Source organism: Pollicipes pollicipes, unplaced genomic scaffold (genome assembly GCF_011947565.3).
Source record: "Pollicipes pollicipes isolate AB1234 unplaced genomic scaffold, Ppol_2.1 Scaffold_2555;HRSCAF=2994_pilon_pilon_pilon, whole genome shotgun sequence".
Lineage (NCBI taxonomy): Eukaryota > Metazoa > Arthropoda > Thecostraca > Pollicipedomorpha > Pollicipedidae > Pollicipes > Pollicipes pollicipes.
This window is the reverse complement of record NW_023596136.1, coordinates 8,839,666-8,863,549: the sequence shown is the minus strand read 5'-3', so window position 1 is coordinate 8,863,549 and position 23,884 is coordinate 8,839,666. Positions and strand designations below refer to the sequence as shown.

The following is a 23,884-nucleotide window of genomic DNA, read 5'->3' as shown; positions in this document are numbered from 1 at the left end:
GATGTCTTCTCGAAAGCCCCAAAGGAGACCGAAGTCAACGACACATTTGATATATCCGAGAATGAAAGGCAGTTACTGCGGAAAAAAATCCCTAACTAAGAGCCCGAAATTGCCCACAAAAGGTATTCTTTCTCACTCACAACACTAGATTTTGACGCGTCATGTATTTTTGGGTCATTTATGACGTCCAAGATTTGAGGCCGTTGTCTGAATTGTTGTCGGTGACCTCTAGCTAGAAAAATGGATGAGTGTAGGAGCCTCGGTGCCTTGTTTCGCTAAGGAATGCATGTAAGGAATCATGGAATGATATGGCAATGCTTCATTAACGTCGAGCTATCGAACGAACACAGCAGCAATCTCCGCACCTGACCATATTACTTTCCCGGGGTACTGCGTTATGGTTAGCACTCTGCGTCCCGGCCCGGAGCCGCCGATAACCTGCGCTGCGGAGCGAGTGATTTTAAACAAAGTCACGGTGCGCCGGTGCTGCGACTGGACGTATGCCGGATGGATAACGCTGCCCATCATTGACCTGTACGGCATGATGCCCGCTATGTTGTGTCAATATGCTCTTATCATTGTAACACCGGTTCCCGCGCTCAAGTAAACGTCTTGTGTTGGTACCGTGATAAGTTGCTCTCTGTCCTGCCAACGTAATCATCGTCCTGGGGGGCACAAGTGGTTTTTAGCGCGCATGCGCTGTGGAGCGTCGTACACATCTACGTTTGGGTTCGATATCAAGAGCTGCGGCCTTCCTTTTGTAGATCTTTTCTTCTTTCGCGTGTTCTCGCAAGCTACGTGGGTGGTCACGGGACCCGGCCAATCACAGGCCGTGGGAGTAGAGTCACATGGGCCTGGGGGTCGGGGTCTGCGTTGGGTCAGTGGTGATCCGGGCGGGCCGCCTGGAAGGTAACCAGCCTCTCGTTGATTATTCCCGACGTAGCTGGGCTCCTTTACCTTCCGCTCCCTTTGACTGCCCACATCCGGTCCTTCTACTACCCTCAGGCTTCTCGTTGATATACACGACGTACAGCGTGTCCTTGTCCATCCATTGCTATCCACCGATGTTGACACAGTCGTAGTGAGCCGTGTTGTTTACCGACAACTGCTACTGCCCCTTGGGGATCAGAGCCGCCGGTGTACTCTTACCGCACAGGGTTCTAGTGATGTAGGGAAATTGTGAATGACTTCACGTGCCTATATACTCCTGTGATCAATATACCCTATTTTGGTTAAACGCCTTTGGTCTACTAGAGATTAAATCGAGCCCGCCCAACATAAGTGTTTACAATTTTGGACTGGTGCAGTGGACATGGGACATTTGTCATTGTTAATTAATATCTTTGACATTTTGCACTGGACACGGACAATGTTATGACAGGCAGCAGGGTTACTGGATGGAAACACTTCAATCACAACACGCGATGCATCACTGCTCGCCGGGACGGTGTGGGCGATGAAAGAAATAAATTGAATGCAGGCAACTAAAATCTATCCGAAGTTAGATGAACTTTTTACCTTTTTGGAATCTGAGATAACCGAGTAATGATCCCGTTGTACCTTCACCTGTTCTATACAGGTCCACTCAACGCAGCTGATATCCAAACATAGCGTCAATGCTGCACCAGCCAAATCACGTGTCTGACTTGAACCAAATGATTAATCTGACTTTTCTTGGTCCGTGAGGTCCCGCCCAAAAGCCCAAAATGTCCCACCGGTCACTACTGCATAACGACGGAAAATACATTGCATAACTAGTATATTGCAACATAAGATCTCAGCAGCATGATTTCACGACCATACCCCATTGCAGTCAAATACACATTTATCACATGGCCAACTTATTAACAGGCTAGTGCCGGCAGGAGTCCAGACAGAGCGTAGCCCCGCTACTAAAAAAGTTGAAGAAATTCCTTGCTGGCATAGGCGAAAGACACGGTCGGCCAGTTAAGCACACGACACTGCACAAACCGGCGAATGAGTTCCTCTCGCAGACACGGACAGGGAGCTCAGCCATGGCCATGTCTGCATGTACAGACCGGCCTCGGTCATCACGTCTGCGTGTACAGACCGACCGCCGCCATCACGTTTGCGTGTACAGACCGACCGCCGCCATCACGTCTGCGTGTACAGACCGGCCGCCGCCATCACGTCTGCGTGTACAGACCGACAGCGGCCATCACGTCTGCGTGTACAGACTGGCGGCGAACACGATGTCGCGTTTGATGTCGGTGCTGGCCTGGCTCGCCTTCTCATAGAGCGTGGGGTTGCCGATGGTCCGGGCGGCGTTCCTGACATCGCGCAGCGTCTCATCCAGCCGCTGGATGCAGCGCACGATGATGCCCTCCTGCACGTCCGTCAGCTGCACGATGTTGTTGAACGTCTGCGGCAGACCGGATGGCGCTGAAGCCGGGCCGAAGCCGAGACCGAGCGCGGTGCAGCGGCGGAAGTGAAGGGAGCTGACAGGTGCCCGGTGACACCGGCCAGGCAGCCAGACACGGCAAAAGGCGCGGATGAACGCGACCGCACGGTCAATTATTTTGCGCAGTTGATTCTGCTTCCCGTTTGAAATACACAAGCTCAGCGCTATCGGAGAGGCGTTGCCCGCAGCTTACGTTCTCTTTTCCACATATGGTTTGATACCGCATATCATCCTAGCATTAAGCGACCGGCGGATCAGGCGATACAAAATCAATATTATCAATCTGGCATTGACATCATTATGCCTTGGTGAATGGGAAACGCACTCCCATATGGTGCCTGCTATGGCACTTCATGTGAATTTGTAACACCACGGCAGACGGTCCGCTATCAATGCGGCACGACTTCTTACATCAAATTGCACCATATTTGAACAGCCTAGGATTCGATCCCTGCACTCCAGTTCTGTGCCATCTGGATTCGCTTGTATCACGTAATTTGGACCTGATCTGGGCCCTTTCACTCTTGCAATTCATGCAAGTCTTTGGAATTTGGACCTATTCCCCCTGGTATGTCATGCTCGTATAATTGGGTCGACTTGAAACTGATATGAAACAAATCTCCGTTTTCGTCCTACCATTCTGCAAGTTAAATGATCGATAAGCGGCGTCTTTCGGCAGGAAGCATGATGTGCAACGAACACAATCGTTAACACTGTCGTCGCTTATCTCATAACATCTCAAAATATTTTGCACATGAGATGCAGTGGATGACAATGGGCGTTCTGCAGTTTGATACTTTTTTAAGTTAGAAAATCAAGAAGACAATTACATCCATCCAGCGACATTCGTGAATGCTTGTAATCATTTTCACGGCGGAACTCGAATCTATAATAATTAGCTCAAATACATTTATAATCGCCCAGAACTCTACTTGTACTGATTTCGTTGCACAGCTATAAACGCACGTGGGTCACCCGGAACTGCACCGTGGTATTACATACGCTTTACACTGAGGAACCGCCCTGTGACGCACCAACACAATGAAATCAGATGTCCTCCCTCCATAAACGTGGTCTTTTAGTATCGCTTTAACTTTCGGATTGCCAAAATTAACTAAATAGCTCTAACATTCCTGCGGCAAAGGAGCTTCAATTGCATCCCTGAACAGGAATAGGAAACCTTATCTGCAGCCCTTTTCAAAGAATCACCCGAATATTCCATTCACGAGTCACCGACCCCTACCGCCTTAATGACCCGAGGTTCCCAAGTTCTTGCTAGTTTGCCCGAAAACTCTCAATCCACAAGCACTTAGCCGGAGCTAGCAAAAGGTTCCAGTCTCCTCGATAGTATCGATCAGGAAATTCTCGCTGCCGAGCGCGGCCAAGCTGACTACGCCCGGGCGGTGCCCTCTTACCATGCCTCGGGCCCACTCGAACACCACCTCCACCAGGCCAAAGTTCAGCATCTCCTCGTGTTTCTCGGCGTCGCCCAGGTGACATTCGTTCTGGCAGTGGTCGATCTCCCGGGCCACACTGATCAGCTCCTCCTTACCCTGCAGTGGTCACACGGGACACGGCGGCGGTCACACGGGACGCAGCAGCGGTCACACGGGACACAGTGGCGGTCACACGGGACACAGTGGCGGTCACACGGGACACAGCGGCGGTCACACGAGGCACAGCGGTGGTCACACAGGGCACAGCGGTGGTCACACGGGACACAGCGGTGGTCACACGGGACACAGCGACGGTCACACGGGACACAGTGGCGGTCACACAGGGCACAGTGGCGGTTACACAGGGCACAGCGGTGGTCACACGGGACACAGCGACGGTCACACGGGACACAGTGGCGGTCACACAGGGCACAGCGGTGGTCACACGGGACACAGCGGTGGTCACACGGGGCACAGTGGCGGTCACACGGGACACAGTGGCGCGAGACATTGACCAGCGCGGCGGCACAACACTCCTGATGAGCCAGCTGGACCACACGCAAAACATTACACGACGCAAGGCACGGCTATTTAGTACTAGTGTCAGGGATACCCAGGCGCCGTGAAGGGTCCAATAGCCCGGCGCCTTAGAGTCAGCTCTTGAGCACCTGAGTGGTCGATAAGCTCACAGGCGCAGCACGCTCCCTGCTGGGGTGCTGACGTCCGCTCTGGTCTAAGTGTTCTGATGGACGCCATATTTTGCCTGCTGCGGTGTTGGCGCCAGCTCTGTCACCGCGAACGGCTCGGGCGTTGACACATGCCGCACGTTACCTTCTCGAGCGCCGGCAGTAGCTGCGGCTCGCTGCAGCGCTTCTGCTCGAACACGAGTGCCGAGAGCAGGGCGGCGATCTCGGCCGGCTCGCGCCGCGTCAGCACGTCGTGGAACACCAACTCCGTCACGAGCAGCTCGCGGTATCCCATCTCGCAGCCCACCCGGCCCTTCATCTTCACTGTGAAACAGCGGGGCGCAGAGCGTCAGAGGACGCTCCGCGGCCCGCCCCAGCGCAGCGCCGCAGCTCAGATCAGCGGCTTTTCAGACAGGACTTCAGCCACGATCGAGCCCGTATAGCTTGTGCAGAGTGATCGATGACGATCAGCTCAGCAAGAGCCTCACCAACTCGGTCCCAGGCTATTCTCCGCACTTGGCGTTTCACGAAACATTCGTTCAGATCAATATCGCGTTGGCGCGCGCAATGGCGCAGGGGAAAAGCGTACCAAAACGCTGACTGACATCATGAAAATGAAAATTATTTCACAGCGCCGCAGAGGCATTCAGCAGAACAAAACGTAGGACATATAAACATCGGGGCGCAGTGAACACAAAACTGCATATGGCAAGTCATGAAAGATCCCGGGCCGCTGACGCTCTTCCTTGACACACGCGATCGACGGATCTGCCACACGGTGTCATTTACTTATTTACCGACACATCAATTACGGCTGGCTTTTAGCACCAAGTTTGCCATCAATAGTTATATGTAAGAATAACATAATGAAAATGCAAGAAGCACTCGCTAGTGTAGTTTCAAAATCGGAGGACAGAGGGGAACTGTGTGGAATATCCAAAAAGAGCATTCCATAACACACAGATAGGAGACAATCTCAGAAAGATTGGTGCCGAAACAAATTTGAAGTTAAGCATTCTCGGGAAGCGTGGGTCCTATCGCGCCCTCTTCCTATATCTGCGTACAACACTCTGTCGGAACATTAACAGCCAGCAACATCACGCATCAGTCATGACAGCAAAGACGGGAACAGTACAGGCACTGTTTTCCTGCGCATTTTCGAAAGCATCAAAATGGAACGATTTACAAATCGCTACAAACGAATCACAGCCCAAGTATAAAATTTTGTGTTCCTGAAAGACAAAACGTCCCCTGCATCATCGACTTAGGTAAATGTGCTCTAGAGCATTCTCAGCAGCTGGAGCCACCTGCCCCCTCCCCCTCCCCCCGGCCTCCTCAGACCGCACGGGCAGGCATGCGACGGCCACTTACCGACGTTGTTCTTGTCGACGTAGCTGAGGTGGCGGAGCACGTTAACGCGCAGCTGGTACTCGGGGCGCAGCCGGAGCGAGGCATCCGACAGGCGGAACTGCAGGTCGGCGATCTCGTCCTGCACCGCGCGGTACGCGCTCACCGCCTCCAGCTGCCGGTACACACACACACACACACACACACCGGTCAGCGCTCGCGCTCCGGCGGCCAGCCCGGCGTCACACAGAGACGTTCGCAGAGCACATCAGGGCGCCGTCGGCAGTGTAACCACCGTTAGTACGGGCGAGCCAGCTGACAAACGAAACATCGCCACAGCTCAGTCAGCTTCCAGGCTGGAGCCGGCAACACGGCTCGGGGTATACACAGTTGGCTGTGTGGTTGTGGACCGCGTACCCACGCACGCACGCACGCAAGCACACAAGCACGCACGCACGCACCGGCTTGTCAGGCACAAACACAATAAGATCGCGCTCTCATAGCTCATGTACTTCACAATTTGCCTCGACCCCAACGATATAACCAATAATAACTCCTTTAAATATTGTCCTAAGGTCCTTGGATATTGTCATTACAAGATATATGAGAACGACGACCACCAAATTACGCTAAAACCTACATAGGGACACACAGAACACGCACCAGACACACGTTCTCACAGGTTAATGAAGATTCGCCAGAACAACTTACACATGAATGGCTGGAGATTATTCATGCCTGACTCACAGTCTCGGGAAACAGTCGGCTCTAGACACACACCAACTGCATCGACTCACCCACCGTCTCGGGGAACAGCCGGTTTTAGACATACTCCAACTGCACTGACTCACAGTCTCGGGAACAGCTGGCTTTAGGCATACTCCAACTGCCATGACTCGCTCACCGTCTCGGGGAACAGCGGGCTCTGGATGCATTCGAACTCCAGCAGACGCTGCCGGAGCCGCTCCAGACTGGCTAAGTCGTCCGCCAGCTCGATCTGGTTGACGTGCAGCTGGCGGGCCGCGACGCCGGCGGCCGCCGCCAGCTCCCGGATGGCGCGCGCGCACGACTCGGACGGCGGGTTGTCGGCGAACCGCGGCAGCTGCCGCCTCTTGATGTCGTCCACGACCTTGGAGGCCTCCACTGCGGGCGTCGCAACCAAATAACTCAGTAAGCTCTGTAATAATCATACACCGTAACACAGGTGAGAATGGGATGGCAGCGAGCAGAGGCACGACCGACTCTACGATCAGGACTGCCGAGGGGCCGGATCGGAGCCGCCGCACCCGGCCGCAGGTCCGACGCGGGTCGGCGCGGCGGCCGCCTCACCTTTGACCGTCTTGGTCAGCAGCTGGTCGACGTCTGCCCGGGTCACCGTGTGCAGGCCGTAGGTGGCCGGGCCCACCGGCTCCAGCAGCTGGTCCGAGACGGCTTGGCGCATGCGCCAGGCGACCGGAGACGTGTCGTCGGGCCGCACGCCGCCCTCACACGCCAGCACTGAGAACGTGTGGCCGGCTGACCGCTGGAACTGCGGCCGGCCAGGGTCGGCCCGGGTCAGCTGGGTCTGCCAGGGTGGCCACGGTCCGGGCCGGCCCGCGAAGACCGAACCCACGTACTGCACACCGTCCTCACAGGGGAAAAGCGGGGGGGGGGGGGGGGGTGGATATAACACCCCTGCCCGAGGAATGTACGCATGCCAAGTGACGGCCACGGGCACGACGTAAGTCCCCTAACAGTCACACTTCAGAGGGCAGCGCAGGGCTGACAGCTCGCTCAAGCTCGTTGAAACATAACACTGTACGGCGTGTACATCTCCAGAAACGACACTTACCCCTTTCAGTTTTCTATTCGTGGCTTGACCATGGGCAGGTCCTCTTTCTGCCACTGATTGACGTCAGCTTTGAATCGGGCCCTTCTGTGACCCGACCCTTTAGTGACGTATCACCCTAACGCCAAATCGCCCAATGACGCACACGTAACAACCCATTTCCCATTTCCATCAGTCCGCGCCCTGTATCTGCCGGGCTGATCAGACACAGCACCAGTGCGGCGCTGGAGCCCGCCCGCGGCCGGCCGCCCGACACAGCACCAGTGCGGCGCTGGAGCCCGCGCCGCGGCCGGCCGCCAGACACAGCACCAGTGCGGCGCTGGAGCCCGCCCGCGGCCGGCCGCCCGACACAGCACCAGTGCGGCGCTGGAGCCCGCACCGCGGCCGGCGCCCGACACAGCACCAGTGGCGCCGGAGCCCGCACCGCGGCCGGCCGCCAGACACGCACCAGTGCGGCGCTGGAGCCCGCACCGCGGCCGGCCGCCAGACACACCAGTGCGGCGCTGGAGCCCGCACCGCGGCTGGCCGCCAGACACGGCACCAGTGCGGCGCTGGAGCCCGCACCGCGGCTGGCCGCCAGACACGGCACCAGTGCGGCGCTGGAGCCCGCACCGCGGCCGGCCGCCAGACACAGCACCAGTGCGGCGCCGGAGCCCGCACCGCGGCTGGCCGCCCGACACGCCGGCGGCCGCCCGGTCCGCAGCCACCTGAAGCACGACGCCGATCCGGCGGGACAGCGTGTCCGTGGAGAAGACCACCAGCTGGCCGACGCTCTCCAACGCCTTGACGCCGGCATTCGTGGCGTACAGCCGCTCCTGACGGGATGAGGCATGCGCGAGTCAGCGGCGGAGGACGGCCTCCTCCTGCCTGCCACTCGGCATGGCGCCACGGCACTGGCAGACACCAGACGCGGCTCGAAACAGCCACGGCTCCTGAACCTTACGGTGGGTTCAACTATAAAAAAACGACTTGAAACAATCACTGCAATGTGCAAGATAGTGTTGGAAAAATCAACGCTTCCTGGTATCATGTACAGAGTTTCAGAACATTTTGCACTCCAGGATTATGACTGGGCAAAATGAAATATTTCGTACTCCACCATGGCGTAACAAAGGAAAAACTCCCTTTTCCTTTCTGTTTCAGGACAAAATGAAACTAGAAGGTACAGCGGATTGGGACGTGCTGCTTAAATCATGAGCCATGTATCGATATTTGCAAGAGCACAAATCGTGCACCGATCAGACTTGAATGCCCAATAGCAAGCAGCCTGTGTTGCCACCTAGCTGTACCACAAATCATGATTGGAAATGTGAAAAATAAAAGGGATGAATTTTGAATGAAACCATCTTTGAACAATACCGAGAAATGAGAGACCAGAAACAGAATCGCACCGGTCCGTAGATTAGTAAAGCTCTCAGTTCCTATGCCCTACGCGGACCAACTCAAAATCAAACATGATCTAACCTACCATTAACTACGAACCGCATCAACTGCCTAGGATGCAACGAACGGTGACAAGCACCACACACCCAAGCACCTACCACGGACGGCCACTTACTCACGCTCCATCACTCTGTCATGACGATGCAAATGTGAGAATCACCCACAATTCTGCGTCGGAAACGTCTTAACTATTCAGTGGCTTGCGCCCGCCTCCCAGCTCATGTTGAACGTTGAACATAGCAAAACTCTCCGATTGGTTGAAATGACTCGCCTCCTCCTGACTGATTTGTCAAGACCATAAATATTATGCTCGCGCTCAGGCCTTAAAACATATTTGTGAACATTCCGAAGGAAGCTGCATAGAGATGGTATCACAATTGCGAAGGAATTATTTGTAGCCGTCCGGAACCGCCCTGTGGTTGGACTTCTGGCCCATTCTCGGTATCCGGAGTACGACAATGTAAAGACAGCTAACAGGACAGCTACAGGGAGTGAAACGACATTAAATTTGTCATTTAAAGGTATGAAATTAAAGCTGGTAATTCAAGCTTTCTAAAAAATCCCTTTCAGACGAAAAACGTTGCTTTAAATAGCCAAAAAACTGTTCGGAGACAGCCATCTCACTCCGGCAAAAACTTCAGGGAGACTAGAGTGACATGAGCCCATTCATTTGGTCTGACAAATTGAGGAAGGAGCGGAATTAATTATGGCAAAAACGTCCGTAACTTGGAACAAAAGCCATCATATCTCGCAATGTCGGTTAAGGCGCATACAAAATCCATCAATACATTTTATTATCCACTGGAGTCAGCGGAGTGACTGAATCCGATTCCTTTTGGCCGGCACGGACAGGTCTGTCAGACATTGTACTTGCGTTGGCTCGGTAAATAAGTTACGAGTGCTGTCTGTCTCTATTGTTCGGCTGGGACATACAGGGCCTCGTGTGTTGTCCGGGAGTTGGAAGGTCGAGGGCATGCAGGTTTTGCCGTTTTTAAAGCCCGTTACTAGGTGGAGCGTAAGTGGCGTGACAGTGGTGGAGCGTGAGTAGCGTGACAGTGGTGGAGCGTGAGTAGGTCGCCATCTGTGGCACACTCATTGGCATTCTTTTGTTTCATTCTTCACTGGTCAGATTCAAACTTATTTTCCGAAACTGCGCCGCCCACTAGGCGACTTGTTGGTGACTTCGGGCGAATTGCATAAGAAGCTTAATTTTTTACAACAATACATTGGGAGAAAACAACTTGCCTAGATCCATAGTAGAATAAGTTTCTTCACACACACACACACACACACGCGCACGCGCACGCGCACTCCTCTCTCTCTCTCCCTCTCCCTCTCCCTCTCCCTCTCCCTCTCCCTCTCCCTCTCCTCTCCCTCTCCTCTCCCTCTCTCTCTCTCTCTCTCTCTCCTCTCTCTCTCTCTCTCTCTCTCTCTCTCTCTCTCTCTCTATCTCTCTCTCTCTCTCTCTCTCTCTCTCTCTCTCTCTCCTTCCAACACTGATGTGCATTGCTACCTACAAAAAGCCAGTTACGTAAGACCACAACAGCGTATAGCGTAATTCCAGACGCAACCGGCATAGCATAGCCTAGACCCTTGCCAGGGGCTAGGTTGCGAGGTTTTGAGCAGGCGGCGACCGGCGGCCTGGCGGTCCGCCGCGCGAGGGCGTCTCTCACCCGGACACCGTCGCGCATCTGGAGGTAGTCGCGGCAGGCGGTGAAGAACGGGTCGATGTCGGCACATGACCTGTCCACCGACGGCCGCTGTTGCTCCACGCTCGCCTGCAGCCTGCAGAGGCCCGGTCAGGGGTCAGGTGGCGGCAAACGACCCGGCGACGGCCGGCTGCCACCGCTGCTGCCGCTCTGCTCGCAATGGACGACGAGAAGGCGCAGCTGGCGGCGGGCTCACTCATGACCGCGAGCTCGGCTGTGGGCCGGACCCAGGCCACTCGCCTGGCGACCCGTCCCTCAGCTGTGGGCCGGACCCAGGCCGCTCGCCTGGCGACCCGTCCCTCAGCTGTGGGCCGGACCCAGGCCAATCGTCTGGCGGTCCGTCCCTCCGCGCTACATGCAGCGTCTAACTATGATCACAACAAACAGGTTGGATGCATCGTGAAATAGCGGGATGTAATATTCACTCTTCGTACAGTGGACTTTTTCTGAGGGAACGCAACTGCTTGCCATGCTGGCGCCGACTGCACAGGCTGATGAGACAGGTCTGAGCGAGCAGACATGGCCGCTACATGAGTCCTCCTCTACGGCGCTTCAGAACAGGGTAAGGTCGAAAAAGTTAAGGAAAGGGAAAAGCGGCAAAACGAAAGCAAGTATGCAATGGATCATTCGCCGTTGGCATGTTGGGTTGCCTGGCTCGGAGTCGGGCACAGAACTATAACCATTCACAACAGTCCAGTATACGGCAAAATACGCCATACACCAACATGTCACAATCTAGCAAGCCAGAAAAAATGCATTTAACTTGTCTTTGAATTCGGTTAACATTGAGGTGAAAAACATGGCAACAAACCCAGCTGGAATGAGAAATCCTTACCAAGAAGATTTGGTAAAGACGCCTATACACAATACAAATTATGAGGCATCGGCTTTACGGGTTAATCACGAGATTCGCATAGAAGTAAACAGATGACCTTAACAGGCCAGAAAACCAAGCAGGCGTTAAGTCACTTGAAGTAAGAAACACGTACACGAGCATTCAGCTGATGAGCTCGCCATGTAAATCATGTATAATTTCATCTCGTATCATATTTCTCAACGAAACACCTGGGTGGTTGCAGGTACTTCACAAAATAAGCGGCACTCAAGTCGCAAGAAAATTCTGATAACGGAAAAATATAGGCTCTATCAATCCTAATCTGCTGGACATTCTCCAGTACAGGGACGCACCTAGACAGCCGCTGTTCATTTTCAGCCCGTGTCTTTTGACCGTCGACCTCGGCGAAGCTACTCTTCATGATGTCCTCGATTCGCAGCTGCTGAATACGCAAAAGGTTCAATATCATGCTGTAGGTGAGATGGAACTGCGACACCAGCTGTGTTGGCTTTCCTGTCGACAAAGCAAGACCGTCCGAAGTGATAACATAACATACAGCGAACTGGAAACATGAAACTCTGTATATAGTCCCTGGCCACCCCTACAAGTAACAGTATCACAACAGAGATTGTGTCCAGTGCCAGGGACTCCGCCGTCTTAAGCCCACGCTGGCGGACATGATCAGCAGCATGGTTCGTGATCACTCGCTCAGCCACCGGTAGATCGGTCGGCGGCTGGAGTTTCTACCTGCGTAACATGTTGCAGGACATACACATGAGCGGACGAACCGAATGGTAGGTTCCCACGTTGGCATACGGCCAAAAGACTGTCATAGTAATCCATCCCCCGATCCGCTAGCAGCCATGCCAGCCCTGCACTCGTGGTCGGCCGCGAACACCCACTAAAACTGGAGCGTGCACCCGCTCCGAAACCGCCGAAGCAACGAGTCGCGGTACTCAATAACCGCTCAACGGGCCCCCGGACATGAGGGGACGTTCCACCCCAGCTGCAGAGAAAGCCAAACTGACCCAGCATCATGCCCTGTAGCTCAGAGCTCTCGGGCACTTCGTGCTTGCACATGATGATGACGGTGCCGGTGGGGTCGAGACCCCGCCGGCCTGCTCGGCCCGCCATCTGGATGTATTCGCCTGAAACAAAGGAAGGACTTGCGGCCAACCGACGGACGACTGCTGCCTCCACGAGACACACGATCCGGGAGATATTCCGCACAGTGCTTACAAAGTGAGCGACGTCGGCCTGGAGTAATCAAATGTTACCAAAGCAGCGCCAGTTGATGTCCCACGTAAACTTGATGCACTGCAGGCATCTTGACGAGGAACGAGTGCATTTCACACCTTTGAACGATTGCCGGTGTACGCAGTTTTTTTTTGCGCACGAGCAGTCTTGAAGCTCCGTCATGAGCCGTTGGAAAAAGGCACATAATTTCAAATTAAGTGTGACACGACCAGTGCCAAACGGAAGGAAAATGGCCGGAAGATATCATTAAATATTTCAAGTGCAAGTGACGCTGGACTGATAAAGGGTAACATGAAAAACGTAATACGTACCTAAGGGTAATCAAACTGGAGGCCAAGACATTTTGCCCTCGCGTTTTAAGTCACACCCAAGGTAAAAATGTTCACTTGAATAACCTTAAGCCAACAATAAAGCTGCAATCTATAAGCCACTACAAGTTCTTTAAGACAATGACCAAACAATTTGTGTAAGAGGCATAACAAAGATTACCGAGCAATTAGCTCGCACACCTCTTTCCTAAGAGAGCGCCCAGCATGACCGGAATAGAACCAAGACAAAAGACCGCATACCCCATGAGCAGTGTACCGCAGTGTCCCGCGTAGTCACGCCTACGACAAATTCAGCGGACGAAAACGTCGGTAGAGCGAGATCCGGTGGATTTTGGTAGCCTCTATAGCTCCGTGTAGTCCTGCCCACGATAAATTCAGCGGACGCATAACGTCCGTAGAGCGAGATCCGGTGGATTTTGGTGGACTCCATAGCTCCATGTAGTCCCGCCTACGACAAATTCAGCGGCAGCATAACGTCGGTAGAGCGAGATCCGGTGGATTTTGGTGGCCTCTACAGCTCAGTGTAGTCCCGCGCACGACAAACTCAGCGGACGCATAACGCCGGTAGAGCGAGATCCGGTGGATTTTGGTAGCCTCTGTAGCTTGGGGCTTCGTACGCCTGTAAGATGAGAGCAAACAGAGAACGCCGGGGTAATTGAGCTATTAGAGGCTCTGTACCCAAATGCACTCCTGAGCATCTGTCGCCGCCGCCCCAGCTCCAGGAGTCCGGCTGGGCCTGCCACCCACCTGGTAAAAGGGTGCGGAACCCTTTGCCGTCGTGTTTGCGGATGGAGTCGAAGATCACAGTGCGGGCTGGCATGTTCACCCCCATGGCGAACGTCTCCGTGGCAAAGAGAAGCTGCAGTGTGGGACAAACCACGCTAGACGGTCACCCGGAGGGAACAAACATCATGGCTCAAAAGGGCATACAATGAGCTGTGAAACGTGGTGAAGACAATATGCTGGTGGCAAATTTGTGCTGAAAAACGAAGCGGTCCTTAAGGTGACTTCTAGAATACAGGGTACGTGAAAACGAACATATGCCAGTGGCGAACATGATTTGGCACAAACTAACAGCCGTGGCCCGCTTACAGATGAGATCCAAATCGCACACCCAACCATGCGCCTCAAAACAAAATCAATTTCCTCCGCGCGCACTATCGCGCAGAGGGTGTGCATCGGCGCGGTTCAGATGCAATCTGTTGGGCACGCCCGACACCAGCCCCGGTAGACAGCCTTGAGGGGGCGGACCCCGTGCCCGCCAGTCACCTTGACGAGGCCGCGCTGGAACAGCATCTCAATGACCTCCTTCAGGATGGGCAGAATGCCGCTGTGGTGAACGCCCACGCCGCGCGCCAGCAGCTCCGACATCTGGGTCACCTGCGGCAGCGGACCGTGACACCCAGACAGCCGACAGAGCAGCGCCTGCCCGGCTGAGCGTCGCGGCTCGCCCCCCCCCCCCCCCTGCCTCCCAGCAGACCGTGCCACCCAGACGGCCCGACAGAGCACCCCCTCCCGCCTCCCAGCGGACCGTGCACCCAGAGAGCCGACAGAGCACCCCCCCTCCCGCCTCCCAGTGGACCGTGTCACCCAGACCTGACAGAGCACCCCCCCCCCCCCTCCCGCCTCCCAGTGGACCGTGTCACCCAGACAGCTGACAGAGCACCCCCCTCCCGCCTCCCGGCGGACCGTGCCACCCAGACAGCCGACAGAGCACCCCCCTCCCGCCTCCCAGGGGACCGTGTCACCCAGACAGCTGACAGAGCGGCGCACGCCCGGCTGTGGACCGCTCCTCTCCGCCTCCCCCCCCCCTCCCCACCACCACCCTTCCAGCGGACCGCGTTACCCAAATAGCCCGGCTGAGCGCCACCACAAGCTCCCTGAGACGGTACACGGCCCCCCGGCTGCTGCTGAGTGGTGTTTGAACGACGGGCGGGCATACCGGTGGCGGCGGGCTGGATGCACCGACAAGACGCATTGCAAGCCGACGACCGTTTTCCAGCGGTTCGGTCGATGCCGTTCTGGGACAGATTTGCATAACAAACCGTTCGCATATCACTCGGACAGATGCTGAGCAGAGCGGCGTGCCCGCCACTAACCTGCGGCAGCTTCTGATCGGACAGATGCTGAACTGGGCGGCGTGCCCGCCACTAACCTGCGGCAGCTTCTGATCGGGTGCTGTCAGCCGCTGCAGGCAGCGATTGAAGAAGTAGCGGATCTCGTTCTTCTCGCGCTCGGTGGTCAGCGCCAGCGAGGTGAGTGAGGCGGCGTTAGAGTCGCAGCGCGCGCGCGAGAACGTGAAGGCCACCACTGGCAGCAGCTCGCGGCGGCGCAGGTGCTCCACCAGACCGATCCACGTGTTACGTTCCTGCTGCGGCCCGCCGCCATGGCCGCCTCCGTGGCCTCCGTGGCCGCCGTGGCCGCCCCTGCCGCCGCCACCAGCGCCGCGGGCCCCGCGACTGTCCCTAGCGCTCGTGCCGCCCTTCTTTATAGCGCCCTTCTTCGCCTCCATCGCTTGCAGGTACCTGAAAACGGGTTCGCGTAGTCAGATACACCGGCTTGCGGTCTTTTTTAAATGGTTTAATTACCCAATTTTCGGTTATGCAAAGCTACTCACACCCGGACATGGTACATCCTGTCTCCAGCCAGCCATGCCAAAAGTCCTGCCGTGACAAAAAAACTAATTTATTCCGAAAATATCACGCATGCACCGGTGGCCAGGGATTGTGCGTTACCAACCACTACATAAGCACGGTAAGAAGCAGCTGGCGGTACTGAACTCCGCAGCACCGTAGACCAGTGGCAACGCCGCTGGAGGCTTGCCAATATCAAGCGCTTACCCTGGCGTGATGAACTGGCCCCGTGAGTCCAGCACGAGGAACCTGTCGTCCCTCGACTTGCCGCCCTGGCCCGTGTAGAGGAAATGCTCCAGGGGCACGGGCCGCTTTGCAGTGCTTATCACCCGCAGCTTCCGTTTCTGTCGATCAGGCGGAGCGTGTCCGATCAGACGGAACGTGCCCGATCAGGCGGAGCGTGTCCGATCACACGGAGCGTGTCCGATCAGGCGGAGCGTGTCTGATCAGACGGAGCGCGCCCGGTCAGAGGGAGCGCGTCCGATCAGATGGGACGTGCGCGATCCGACGGGACGTGTCCGATCCGACGGGACGTGTCCGATCCGACGGGACGTGTCCGATCCGACGGGATGTGTCCGATCCGACGGGACGTGTCCGATCCGACGGGACGTGTCCGATCCGACGGGACGTGTCCGATCCGACGGGACGTGTCCGATCCGACGGGACGTGTCCGATCCGACGGGACGTGATCAGCCCCGACGGCAGATCGGAGGGCCAGCTCCGTCTCAAAAGCGAATGGCACTGGTCGTGGGTTGCGGACTGAACATGGCGTATGTTCCGGCGGACTCGTGCTTGACTACACTTCAGCGGAATCTATTTCAAGTCTGACAACGCATGAAGTTGATTCCAATTCTCACTACCATCAGCTCAACGCAACTTGGTGACTCCAATGCCGACCTCTGACTTAAGTCCAGCCCTGATCAGTCACCGTAAAGTCAATTTCAATGGCAACCCTTTAGAAGACACTTGGCTCCATGACCTTTACTGAACATTAAATGGGACATTTAGCTGATACCGGTACAGCTACGTATGACTGTGTTCCACCTCGCGCCCATGTCAGCTGTCAGCTGTCAAACATAAGCCTGTGTTCAAGACGCGCTATTTGCCGTTGAAGGTCACCAGGCTATGTCGTGATACTGGCGGCAGTTACATGCGATCGAAGCGCTGCTCTCTTAGCCGTGCAGCACGCAGTCGACATCCGTTGGCGGGGTTCTGCTCGTCCTATCCGAAATCTTAAGACTCTGGCCTGCTATTTCCGGGTTTTCACGTGGCATTTGTCCCACAGTCTCAGGCCCTCCTGTGGACACATATGTGGGCCGTCCCGTTTCCCACAGGCCCCGCCCTTAACACGCCTGACAGAGGCTGACTGACTGACTGACTGACTGACTGACTGGACTGACTGAACCGGTTAGACCGATAGGACTGACTGGCTAGCTATCACCCACGAGCTCGGACCCAGTCGTGTACCACACCAGGGGTGGGATGGCCCAGCCGCGTGCCCCCCGGCCGCCTTACCTTGATGTGTCCGATCCAGTCGGCGAACTCTAGCGCGTTCGGAACGGTGGCTGACAGCAGCACAATGCCCACCGTGTCGGGCAGCAGGATCAGCGACTCCTCCCACACCACACCACGCTGTGAAAACAGGTCCGCGGTCACGGCACAGCAGGCTCAATAACACACTACACCATCTTGTAAACACAGGTCAGCAGTCAGCTGGTGAAATAGCTGTCACAGCTCAGTCACAGGAGTGCGCGTCTGTGCGAGGCCGGGCCCTGCATTACCTCCGGGTCGTTGATGTAATGCACTTCGTCGAAGATGACCCACTCGAGGTCTCGGATCAGGTCGCTGCCGTTGTAGAGCATGGAACGCAGAATCTCGGTGGTGCAGATCAGACAGGAGGCCTCCTTGTTGATCTGGATGTCGCCCGTCAGCAGGCCCACGTCGTTGAAGGTGGTCTTGAAGTCGCGGAACTTCTGGTTGGACAGCGCCTTGATGGGCGAGGTGTACACCGTCCTGGAACGGGGATCCGGTCACAGCTGATCCACGAAGTTGAGCGCTGGTGCCCCCTGTTCGTCCACCCGTGATTCTCGGATTGCAGCGATGTGTGTGGCCAAAAGACAGACGACATTTGGGGTCATACAAAGGCTCATTTGTGACGTCAAAACAACGTTTATTCATTGGTCACTTTGTTCCCAGATGGGAACGTGTTACAAGTTAGGAGCATCATATAATGCTGCAGATATTGTGCAATCTGTACATTCGATCATAACATTTTGCTTGTGAACACCCGTTCAATATGTAGTTGCGCACTGCCGCTGCACGACACAAGTGCAGAGACATTGTACACATCCAATTCAATGTATAACCCAAACCTATGCAAGTTTGACAGGATTATTCCCGTTTTAGGGCGCGCCGACGGTGGGTTACGTGGCACCCATATGGTTGAAACGAGCTGTGTTTTGTCTGTTAGTCCCACATGATGTTTTAACAGCTCACAAAGCCATTGGAAGCAGCGTTTCCAACCGATCCAGGACGTCACACACGTCCCGCCGCCCAATCCTGCGCAGGCAGCCCACACCGCCCCATCGGCCCCTGCCAGCTTACTTGGTGCCGTTTCTCCTGGACATGGCGATGGCGTACTCGGCCACGGTCGTCTTGCCGGCGGACGTGTGGGCGGCCACGAACACGCTCTCGGCCCGCTCCAGGTGCAGCACGGCCTGCCGACGGCGGGGCGTCACGGCTGAGGGTAGGCGGCGGCCGCTGCCCCCAGGCCGGTTGACACCCACACGCGGGGGACGCTGGCACAGTGGCCATACGGACCACAGTACAGCCGCCGACGTCACCGCTCGCCCAAAGCTCTCAGACCAGAATACAGCCAGGCACGTCCCGGCGCGTCAGCTTAGAGCCGCTCTAAACAGAACAAAACACAGCACACCATACTGCATTAACCTCCCAGCAGCATACACACAGCTGATGTCTTAACCTAAATTTGGTGTCTCTATCGCATGTGGTCTGTCCTTCACACAACAATAGGCGAAATTCCGTGAGGAAGATTATTACTTCGGATTGGCGTAGCGGTAGGTGTAGACGTAAATGACCGGTAGGGGACACACACCAAGCGTGAGAAAAGTACGGTCCGCTCATACGCTATGGTATGGTGAGACATTATTGGTAACACAAATTTTGTAGATAAGCCTCGCGCAGGCTGCTGGGAAGCGAAAATTACACCGATGAAGCAATGATAGGACGAATTGTGTAAGCCAATGACTAACTCCTGAGAGATTCCGATGTGTTAGCTCACGAGCTTACAAATACGTGTACATAACAAGTGCATCAACATTGAAAATAAAAAAAGCATTTCATTTGGCGTGCAAGGATGTCAAGTCAAAGACTGCGGATAGTTACTGACACTGGTGAAGCTGCAATGCAGCTACCGGAGCATGCAGCTGCGGCTGTGCATGTGGCTGTGCATGCCGAAGCAGCGCCAGCCAGCACCTCGCACCACGTGATCACCTGCTTTTGGAAAGTGTCTAGCTCGTAAGGAAACTTGTGAGCCATGTTGGGCACCAGCCGGTGGAAGTCGTCGATGGGTCGGCTGATGTCCACTTCCTCGGCCCACTTGGTAGACCTGAGGCGGCGGCCGGGCCGGGCGGCCTCCGTGGTGCCCAGCACCGGCACCACCGCCGGCTGGGGGCACGGCATCGGCTCGGACATCACGAGGCCGCGCGGCCAGCCGGTCGGAATGGCTCGGACCGCGCCCGTTGACCAACACGGCAGACGGCGGTTCAGTAGAGCCCACCGGACAAGCACAATACACAGAGTCCAGTTTCAAAGCTTACTTACTAGGTCCATACGCCGTGCGTCCCCGGCCCATGTCTACAATCAGTACGGCGCCCAGCGCGTCATCACAATACGCGGTTCTCCTACCACAACATCATTTACGTCGCTGCCTCCCACCGCAAGACTCAAAATAACCAGCGCCGTCGCCGTGCCCCTAGGTCGACATCGCCCATCAGCGAGACGTGTGGTTGGCAGCTGGTTCTGACCGTGAGCGCGGCCTCCAGCTCGGTCTGCTGCTGCTGGTCGGCGGGGCTCGGGCCGGACTGCGGCGGCTCGAGCGACGGCTCCTCGGCGGCCGAGTCGCGCTGCCACACCCAGTCGTAGCCGAGCTCGGGCACCAGCGGCTCGCCGGCGGTCGGGTCGGTGGCCGGCGCCCAGTCAGGCTCGGCCAACTCCAGGCGCAGACCGTCCGAGAGGCCCGGTGCCAGCGTCAGGTACTCTGCCGACGCCGGCAGTGCTGTCAGTCAGGCGCCGGCAGTGCCGACAGTCAGGCGTCGACAGCGCCGTCAGTCAGGCGCCGGCAGCGCTGTCAGTCAGGCGCCGGCAGTGCCGTCAGGCAGGCGCCGGCACGCCGTCAGTCAGACGCCGGCAGTGCCGTCAGTCAGGCGCCGGCAATGCCGTCAGTCAGGCGCCGGCAGTGCCGTCAGTCAGGCGCCGGCAGTGCCGTCAGTCAGGCGCCGACAGTGCTGTCAGTCAGGTGCCGGCAGTGCCGTCAGTCAGGCGCCGGCACGCCGTCAGTCAGGCGCCGCAGTGCCATCAGTCAGGCGCCGGCACGCCGTCAGTCAGGCGCCGGCAGCGCTGTCAGTCAGGCGCCGGCAGTGCCGTCAGTCAGGCGCCGGCAGTGCCGGCAGTCAGGCGTCGGCAGCGCTGTCAGTCAGGCGCCGGCAGTGCCGTCAGGCAGGCGCCGGCAGTGCTGTCAGTCAGGCGTCGGCAGCGCTGTCAGTCAGGCGTCGGCAGTGCCGTCAGCCAGGCGCCGGCAGTGCTGGCAGTCAGGCGTCGGCAGCGCTGTCAGTCAGGCGCCGGCAGTGCTGTCAGTCAGGCTTCGGCAGCGCTATCAGTCAGGCGTCGGAAGCACTGTCAGCCAGGCGTCGGCAACGCTGTCAGTCAGGCGCCGGCAGCGCCGTCAGTCAGGTGCCGGCAGTGCCGTCAGTCAGACGCCGGCAGTGCCGGCAGTCAGGCGTCGGCAGCGCTGTCAGTCAGGCGCCGGCGGTGCTGTCAGTCAAGTGCCGGCAGTGCCGGCAGTCAGGCGCCGCCAGTCCCGTCAGTTAAGCGCAGGCAGCCAGCAAAAGCTGTGGTCTAAGTCCGGTCTGCCACACCGCAGCCCGATGGCTACATGATCTGAGAGCTCTTGAGATGGGAGTAGTGCAATCTCAACTGACTCAAACCAGTCTTAAAGCTGTTTTCACGCAACCGGCAGAATGCAGCATTTGAGGGATCAGCTGTTGTACTCTCTCCCTGTGAAGTGTGATGGAGATCATCACTCCGACAACCATTGTGAGCAACGGCCGTGCGAGAGCCAGTGAGGACCACCGGCGCCGCTGCGGCAGTTCCGTCTCACCGCTGGGGTCGAGCTCTTCCAGCTCGGGCTCGGCCGGCGGCGGCGGCGCCATGCCACCCGGCCAGAATGGGAAATTGGCCACGTCGCCCCGCACGTCCTGTTCGGCCGGGCCCGGCGCACGTCGCAGTGAGAACGAGTTGCGCGCCGTGCGGCCCAGCTCGGCGGGGTCCACGGGCACCTCAGTGAACGCGCGGATCTCGCCTGTGGTCGGGTCACGGTCCACCTGCGCGGACCAGGGCATGTTACCACCTCAATGAGTGCCTGGACCCACCCTGTTCTTTGGTCACCATCCACTTGTGCAGTTCCAGGGTCACATCTCTACTAAGCTGTCACAATGGTGACACAAATCATCTGTAACACCAACTGCCACAGAGCAAACAAGAGCTCCAGTGTTCTTGCAAACTTCAGAGCTAAATGCACCTGAGAGAGAGCTGGCCTACCTGTAGGGTGGTGGAGACAGGGCTCCGCTCAACTGCCAGCAGCTCAGTGAAGTCGGTCGCTGGCTCCACATACTCTTGACAGTACCTGCTCACACAGAATCAAGGCTAACAATCCAAACAGGCACAGTGTATGTGTTAGCATTGGCAGTAGTGTCACAAATACATGCTGGGAAACAAAGACCATGACAATAACACTGCTTGAAGGGAGAGAAATGCTGAGCTGAATGCTGAATGCTCATTCCTTTGCAGGAATGAGCTTTAGCACAAAGTTTGTTATTGTAATTTTTCATTGAAAATGTAGATTATTCTGATCTCAGAGACTAATGTTTCAGCCCCATACATTTAAAACAGAGAATATATTGCTTCCCTCACATTTTGAACTCAGCCATAATGATACACACTAAAAGGATGTCACAATGAAAAGTACTTCCAGCTGGTACTGCCAGCATTCAGTGAACATGTGCTAAGGTAACAACTTAGTACATTTTCACACATGAAGGATACAGTGAAGCAGACAAACATGCACATGAAGAGATATATTATCAACCAGGAGAGCATGTCTTAGCTTTCTGCACATGAAACAGAAAGATAATCCCAGATAAGGTCAGTCCCATTAGTCTGTAACAGCTAGATTTTGATTTCAGTTGCAAGACCATACAAACTCTGCATATACAATTGGTTTTCATGTTTAGGTGCTTTTGACAAACAAAGCTCTCCAATCCATATTTCCAATGGCCTAGCCACCTCAATTCAGATAGCCAAAGCTCACCTATAATCATGTATGGGAAGGTTGTCAGGATGCAACAAATAATGATCAATCCGCTCTTCCAGTGCAGAAAATGTTGGAGGAGGCTCAGTTGGCATCTGCAAAGATCGCAAAATACATTCTTTTATGAAAACTTGATCACCTGTTCCAAATCCACCAGCCACATATGTTACGGGCCTGCACAAATGCAAAGTGTTAACATTGCTTTGAATAATTTAGCAGCATCAGCATTCACTATTTTGATTTAATATTTTCACTTCCAAAACCCTTTGTTGGGGCATACCAATTCATCAGTCAAACCATAGAAATGCTGGTAAATACAATGAGCACAAGGTAGTAGCAAACCTTTTTCAGTCACTTCTCAGCTAACCTCTCAAACATCCCCTTGCTAGTTCCCTACACCCTTTCGACTCCATTACAGGTCATTCTGATAATTATTGTTGAATGTGGAGAGCGTGGGAAACAAATATTTAACGAACATTGGGAGAGCCGCGGTGGTAGAGGATAATGCAGACTTCCACACTACAATTATTCATGGAAATAATTTACTTCACTCCCTTTGCGAGTTTATATTCGCGGAACAGCTTCACCTCTACGGAAGTTTCTTCGAGACGTCAGCTGATTGAAACACGTAACACAGGACACCCAACCCTGCTCAAAAATCCGAAAGGTGCTCAGCAAACTAAACGAAACGACAATAACTGCTCGCGCCATTCCTCGAGACAGCAGAGCCATGATCGAATTTGTAAGGAGCCATGAAGGCCGTGACGTTAAAGTGCTGCAAAGGATTTGAACGTTCGTGAAGCCGGCACCACATTCACGTTCAGATTCATGTGGAAAATTAGAAAAATATTCTGGGGTATGCGTTGGTTCGCTTGTTGGGCCTAGAAAACCTTCACCATTTTGGGATCCCAATTCTCATTTGAATGCGAGCCGCTCCTAGGACGCGACAAGTTCGTTCGGTTGGTGGTCAGTGGGGAGCATGAGGAAGCGATTGGGAAACGTGCCTGGAGAAACTCTTGCATGTAATTTACAGAAGAGTGTTATCTACCGGCTGAGTATGATATTGGTATATCCTGTACTACGAAGTCATGGGAAATACTGGTATCCGGGTAATGTGGAGAATGGGATAGGAGTCTCGAGATGTAATGGTTACCGTCAGTCATCAACGGCGGATTAAAGGGCTTCGAGACGCTTGTGTCTTCTCCTATATACCGTTTTTGTTTTCGTTTCAAAGAAGTTCCTACCATCGCCGTTGACAAAACAGGCGGCTTCCAGCGAAGCACGTCAAACCTCGCGCCAATCGGCACGTCATCTGACCCCGAAGCAAAAGGGTTCACTAAACTGCACAAACG

General features: G+C 55.4%; 1 protein-coding gene across 2 annotated transcripts; it reads right to left on the bottom strand.

Annotated features, from left to right (window-relative positions):
- Positions 1–1,744: 1,744 nt before the first annotated feature.
- Positions 1,745–23,202, bottom strand: LOC119108270 (helicase SKI2W). 2 transcript variants are annotated; one of them, XM_037231859.1, is made up of 23 exons: positions 23,120–23,202; positions 22,533–22,627; positions 21,764–21,848; positions 21,324–21,546; positions 19,972–20,204; positions 19,439–19,612; positions 18,530–18,642; positions 17,707–17,938; positions 17,441–17,557; positions 16,133–16,269; positions 15,448–15,817; positions 14,562–14,672; positions 14,040–14,151; positions 12,735–12,854; positions 12,060–12,219; positions 10,836–10,947; positions 8,427–8,534; positions 7,221–7,419; positions 6,796–7,034; positions 5,916–6,066; positions 4,690–4,868; positions 3,838–3,975; positions 1,745–2,383 (listed from the first exon to the last, which is right to left on the bottom strand). In XM_037231859.1, exons 2-23 carry the CDS (start codon positions 22,625–22,627, stop codon positions 2,180–2,182), a joined length of 3,612 nt encoding a protein of 1,203 aa, XP_037087754.1. In that variant the 5' UTR covers positions 23,120–23,202; the 3' UTR covers positions 1,745–2,179. The 2 variants fall into 2 exon arrangements, with proteins under 2 accessions (XP_037087754.1, XP_037087747.1); XM_037231852.1 differs by lacking the exon at positions 23,120–23,202 and adding an exon at positions 23,009–23,101.
- Positions 23,203–23,884: the final 682 nt, after the last annotated feature.